The 6,034-nt window shown below is 57.9% G+C and overlaps 1 protein-coding gene across 1 annotated transcript; it reads left to right on the top strand.

Moving 5' to 3' along the window:
* The first annotated feature begins 1,673 nt into the window (after window positions 1–1,673).
* LOC102426683 lies at window positions 1,674–4,323 on the top strand. Its single transcript, XM_023747555.1, has 2 exons — window positions 1,674–1,719; window positions 3,613–4,323. The coding sequence occupies exons 1-2, from the start codon at window positions 1,674–1,676 to the stop codon at window positions 4,071–4,073; spliced, it is 507 nt and encodes a 168-aa protein (XP_023603323.1). The 3' UTR covers window positions 4,074–4,323.
* The last annotated feature ends 1,711 nt before the right edge of the window (window positions 4,324–6,034 follow it).

Below are 6,034 nucleotides of genomic sequence, written 5' to 3'. Positions count from 1 at the left end.
GTCCCACAAAGCAAGTCTTCCTGCGGCTCCAGGCAGGGAGAGAAAGCCCCTCCCCCGCAAGGAGGTCTCCCAAGGGCCGGGATGGGAGAGCACGTCCTGGGGCAGCTGCTGAGGGTTGTCGGGGTCCCACCCTGAACGGGGACGAATCTCCAGCCTCACACCCCCTCTAGGACGGGGTTCGCACGCACACAGCTGTCTTGGCCGTGCTAACTCCACTTCCCATAGAGCCCTCAGGCTCGTCCACGCTCTAGCAGGAGTCAGGCGCCTCTCTCTTTTGGTTTTGCTTGGAATCCATAGTGCAGTTATACAGCCTGAATTCAAAGGGCCTGGAGCGCTCAGGCCGCCTCCTCCCTCCCTGTCCCCCCACTGTGTCCTGCAGCAGCCAGACCCGCCCCCTAGAGGCGGTCAAGCACCACAAGCAACCGCATCTCCTTCCTGCTCTCCTTCCGCTGATCACTGTGCTGCCTGTTTCGTGTTTGTTTGTTTTTAACTATATTTTTATTAATTCCAGAGAGGAAGAGAGAGACAGAAACATCAATGACAAGCCCAGCTGGCGTGGCTCAGGGGTTGAGCGTGGACTTATGAACCAGGTCACAGTTCGATTCCGGTCAAGGGCACATGCCCGGGTTTCGGGCTCCATCCCCAGTAGGGATCGTGCAGGAGGCAGCTGATCAATGATTCTCTCTCATCATGGATGTTTCTATCTCTCTCTCCCTTCCTCTCTGAAATCAATAAAAATGTATGTTTTTTAGGAAAGTGGGCTGTAGAAAGATCTCTCTGGTGATGGCCGAGGAGGCAAGCGAGGAGGTGGGCAGGCTGGTGGGTGCTCTGGGCTGGGCACGGGAGAGGGAAGGAGCAGCCCCGGGACGCGGAGACTGGGAGAGAAGGGGCCACAGCCCAAGCCTGGCACCAGGGCAGGCGGCGCGGCGTGTCCGGGAGGAAAGCAGGAAGGACCGAGGCGTGGGAACACAGGAGAGAAAACAGTTCAAGAAGGAAATGTCAAGAGGGTCAAGGCCACAAAGAAGTCAAGCGAGATAAGGCCCGAAGGTGCCCTGGATCCGGCCACCAGGAGGGCCGGCCTCCAGTGTCGGTGGGAAAGGCCCAGGGGAGCGGGGGGCGCTGCAGCCGGTGCCCTCCCTGAGCCTGCCCACCACGCTGCCCGGCACGGGCGGCCCTCGGGGCTGGAGGTCCAGCGCCTTCCTCGGAGGAGCAGGAGTCCCCAGGCCCAGTTCCCCCACTGCCACCTGTGAGGGCTCTGAGCCTCAGTTTCCCTTGGGGTGATGGGTCCGGGGGCCCTACCATTGCTTCTGTTGGCCGGACTGCCCTGTGCTCAGGTTCAAGGAGAGGCACAGGCGGCCAGACCCCCACCCCCTGTGACTCGGGTCCCCTTGCTGCCCCACCTGGGACCAGGGCTCCCCACCACCACCCCACCCCCCAACCAAGTGACTCATGTGTGAGCTACTTCAATGGGGACAGAAACCGTGCTGAGAAAAGAGAATGTTTACTTTTTCCACCGAGTCGCTGCCCAGATAAACAGCGTGGTCCCCAAGTGGAGCCCAAGCCCTGCCTCCCCCTGTGGAGGAGGGACATAAGAGGGCACCTGGCGGACGGTCACCTCTCACACGAGATCACGGAGCAGCGACGACCGAGCCGCCCTCCAGCCTCCCGCCACCATGAAGCTGGCCGTCACCCTCACCCTGGCTCTCTGCTGCCGCCCTGGTGAGTGCCCAGAGCCCTGTCCCCAAGCTGGACAAGGGAACTCTCCCTGCCGCCCAGTGCTGCCCGAGACAGGGGCATCTGTCTGTGCCCACTGCTCGGCTGCTGGGAGGGCTGGGGATGCTGCCGCCCAGCCAGGGAGCGGGGTCTGGCGACCAGCCCGTCTTGGGAACTTGGGAAGAGCCCTGAGGCTATGAGGAAACCCGAAAAGTATCTCATCTTCCACCTCCAACGCCCTCAGAATTCCATGGGAGAGGGATAACGCGCTCCCCAAAGCCCAGTCTTGGACAGACCCCAAGAGGCCTTGGGGCAGCCTCCAGGCTTGGGGTCTCCACCCAACTCTGGCAGCCAAGGCGGCTAGAAGGAGCTGCAGAGCCTCGTGTCTCCAAAAGAAACCCAAGCCAAAGCAAGATCTCCATTCTGGGCAGAAAGGAGTATTCTAGAAAGGGGTCTTCCCTTTAAGAAACTAACAACCCAGAGAGGCGTTTTCTAAACATTTTTGTCCTCTGCAGAAAGGGTTAGGAGTCTCTGTGTAGTTGCAGATGATACTGATAGTAAAGGAGAGAGAGAGCGAGAGCGAGAGCGAGAGCGAGAGCGAGAGAGAGAGAAAGGGAGAAAGGTGGGTCACACCTCCCTCCAAGCCCCTTTATCTCTATTGGGAATTTGTTACCCAACTGCTTTTTACTCTGTATCTGCCTTCCTACTCCTTTCAATACACACACACACACACACACACACACATATACATTTTTGAACACGTTCCAGTTAATTCACTTTGCAAGTTTCATAATATCCATGGCAATAACTTTTATGACCCTGGAGGATGGCAGGGGAGTTAGAAACCAAAACCAAGAGGCAGTGGGAACAGCTACAGTGTAAGTGTTTGTTCTTAAGGAGAAATAACATCTAGGACTAGTGTGTACATTAGTGAGGAGGTCTCAGTGCTGTGGATGGAGGCGGGGCTCAGCCAGATAGGACTGTTGAGGGCTGGGTCTGGGGTGCGCTTGCATGTCTGTGTGTGCACATCTAACAATGACAGCAACAATATCCAACCTTTACTTAGCACTGACAGGGTGCACATCACTGCTCTACCCCTTCACATGTTGTCTCTTCATCCTTACAACGACCTGATGGGGTAGGGATGTTATACCCATTTCACAGATGAGAAAACTGAGCTACCGAATGATACGGTAACTTGCCTGATGACATAGTCAGTTGCAAAACAGGGATCCAAGTTCCGGAGAAGTTTGGTTTGAACTGGCCACTTTGGGTAAGGCCCTGGAGTCCAGGCAGAGAGACTTCAAGGACGAGGATCTGCGACTCCGTGGGAGATGGGCCTGCAGGGAATAGGAAACGGTGACGCCCATGTTCCTGGGGGCAGGGACCTGAAAAGGGAGCACAGCCTGGGAGCACTCCGGGTGAAGGGGACACGGTGGGGCGAGGCATAGACACAAGAAGCGTGTCTGTCTGTGGGTAAGCGTGCCCCAGGGCCCAGCGCTCACGGGGCCACCCCTGCTGGGCCAGGTTCGCCTGACTTTGCCATGTGCCCCAGGGACAAGTGGCTGAGACTGTCTCTAACCATTGGCAAGAGACGTGTCTCTGCTAGAAACATGTTACCAGAAACCCGCAATGGTCTCTTCCCAGCCCCCACACTGCATCGAAAATCAGGTCAGCAGCTCCTAAGATCAGTACTCTGCCTAGAGACCTAGCAGAAAGAACAAGCGGCATTTTGCCCCCACCCCACCCCAGGAAGTGCAAGGAAGGCCCAGGCAAGCCGCAGAAAGCCGGCTGCCACCCAGAAAGTATGCCCACAGCACCCAAGAGCCAGCTGCTTGGAGCACCACCAATTCCCACGGCCAGGCCACTGATGAAAAGGCTGCTATCTCTTGCTGACAGGTCCGGCATTTGCCTCCCAGGCAGACCCAGCCAGGGGGCTGCCATCTTGGGAAAGTGTTGCTGATTCGGCAGAGAGCTGCTTGGACTTCATCGTGAAAACCTTCTTCGTGAGCCTGCTGTCCAGTCACCAGGTCTCGGTGGAACTTTTCAGCCCTGATGCAGACATGAGAGATGCGGCGATCAAGATAAAGGGGCTGGTGGACACCCTCCCCCAGCAGGACAGGGACAGCATCGGGAGGGCCATGGTACGCGCTTCCCTGCTGGGTGGTGGGTTCCCCAAGTCCCTCGCTGCATTTTTTGGACCTTTTCCTCGTCCAGAGAGGAGAGTCACAGTGCAGATGTCCCGGGGGAGGAGGGCTGGCGGGCAGGCAGTCATTCCACCTGAGGTCACCAGCCTCCGGGAAATCATCAAAGCCCTTAGGGGCCCACCTCCTCCCACGGCCAGGGAACCTCCGAGCTGACAATGAAATCTCTGTGTCTCATCATCTTGGTCTACCGTCCAGGTCCACGCACTCTTATACGATGGGCTGTTTGTTTCTTTGTTTTAGGACAAAATAATTAAAAAGCCCACGCTGTGCTTAGGATTTAGAAGCTGAAGATCTCCAACCGCTGGGTCTCCGGCTGCTCCCCGGCGCCCCCTTCGCGCCCTCCCACCAGCCGGGCCTGGCTCCCTCCCATAAAAAAGCACCAGCATCTCCCCTTTGTGTCCCGGCCTTTTCACTTACCTACGAGAGTGAGAAAGTCCGCGCTCTGAGCGGTAAGGTTAGCCAGAGCAACATCCAAGGCAGCAGACACGCAAATACACGGAGCCCTTCCGGTGGGCCTCGCTTCCGGTGGGCCTCGCTTCCGGTCCACCTGCCAGGCCAGCCACAGGCAGCAAGCGCTGCCACCTGCACACTCTCTCTCCCAGGGGCGGGCAGCCACCTGGAAACGTGCCAGGGCGCTGCTCGGACTTGACCTGCAGGGAAAGGGGGGTCCGAATAGGGTGGCAGCTAACCTCAGGCTGAACCTCCAACCCCAACCACCTAGTGGTGAAATTGTCCTGTTTCCCAAGGTCCCTTTGGGAGTCGGCTCTTGGTGGGAAAAAATGTGTAAGGTGATCATGCTATCAAACACGCCTACAAGCAAAGACGGGGCTTTGGAAAGTTCTGCTTCCGAACGAGAAATGGGGGACGTTTAGACAGAGCCCTGGGGACCTGCCAGGACCGGGTGGCCCTGTGTCAATCCCTCCACACCGCTGGGAGGAAGCAGATTCCGGTAAAACAGGAGACAAAGGCCGGAGGGGAATGGACTTGCCTCGATGGGGGACCAGGGTCGTGGGAGTGGCTCTGAGGCGTGACCGACCCATTTTCTTTCCTCGTTTTGTATTTGGTCATGAAATTAGTTGTCTGACTATTGTCGAAATGGGGTAGAAACAGAAAAAACAAATGGTTTATTTTCTAGACCCTTTATCTGTCCCATTAGGACCGCCTTCGTCCAGGCTTCACCTGCAGAGGCCTAGCAGGCAAACTGTGCATTCGAGTTAGCCTTGCTCACGGCCCTCTCTGCCCAGGAGACCCAGGGAAGGGCTGGGGTAGGGTGGGGGGTGGGGAAGGGCTGGGGAGGGGGGGTGTCACCGCCAGGCTGCCTCGCTGGGCAGCGCCTGGCTCTCACCCCAGGGCCCCCCAACCTGCTCCCGTTCCCTGAGCCCCTGTCCTGTCCAACTTTCCTGCAAGAAAGAGAATCAGACACATCTCTTGTGGTTTGCAAAAGAGTCTTCAGGAGAGAAATTAATCCCTAGGTATCGACTGACACTTTTTGTTGATGTTGCTAATCCCCACCTGAGGATATTTTTCCATTGATGTTTAGAGAGAGTATAAGGGAGGGGAGAGACAGAGAGAAACATCAATGTGAGAGAGACACATCCATTGGTGGCTTCCCACACACACTGGCTTTCAGCTCCCAGCCTCCCTCCCTCCGCCACTCCCTCCGCCAGGTCCCGGCCCCGCCCCCCCACCCCACCCGCCTCTGCACACGCCACGCAGCATCAGCTGCTCCGAATGTGTTGATCGCTCTTTAAAACCGCCCTGGAGCCAAATGTGTAAAGAATAGAGCTCTTCATAAAGAAATAAAAACCCACACACACCCTTCCCCACCCCCCCTCCCCCTCCCTGAGCGGTGGATCCGGGCGGGGCCGCACCCTCCGCAGCCGGGAAGGGCCGCTGCCGGCCACGAGGGGGCGCTGTCGGCCAGGCTGTCCGCGTGCGGACGTGAGCAGCGGGCGGCTCCGGGGCTCGGTCCCCTGCACGTCCCCCGCGGCTCGCTCTGCGGGAAGATGATGCAACGCAGCCCCTTTCTAGGGATCGCGTCTCCTGACACCATCCCTTCCAGCACCTTTCCGGGCTGTTTTTAAAAAACCCGAACTCTGAGGGCAGACAGGCCG

The sequence above is a fragment of the Myotis lucifugus genome, unplaced genomic scaffold (genome assembly GCF_000147115.1).
Source record: "Myotis lucifugus unplaced genomic scaffold, Myoluc2.0 scaffold_906, whole genome shotgun sequence".
Lineage (NCBI taxonomy): Eukaryota > Metazoa > Chordata > Mammalia > Chiroptera > Vespertilionidae > Myotis > Myotis lucifugus.
Note: the sequence above shows the minus strand (reverse complement) of the source record. Positions and strands in the feature narration are given on the sequence as shown.

What these genes read in the sequence shown, in the direction of transcription:
- LOC102426683 (XM_023747555.1), top strand. Translation starts at nt 1,674, where the DNA reads ATGAAGCTGGCCGTCACCCTCACCCTGGCTCTCTGCTGCCGCCCTG. An exon ending in GGCTCTCTGCTGCCGCCCTG is followed by an intron (nt 1,720 to 3,612) that starts GTGAGTGCCCAG and finishes TCTTGCTGACAG; the next exon opens with GTCCGGCATTTGCCTCCCAG.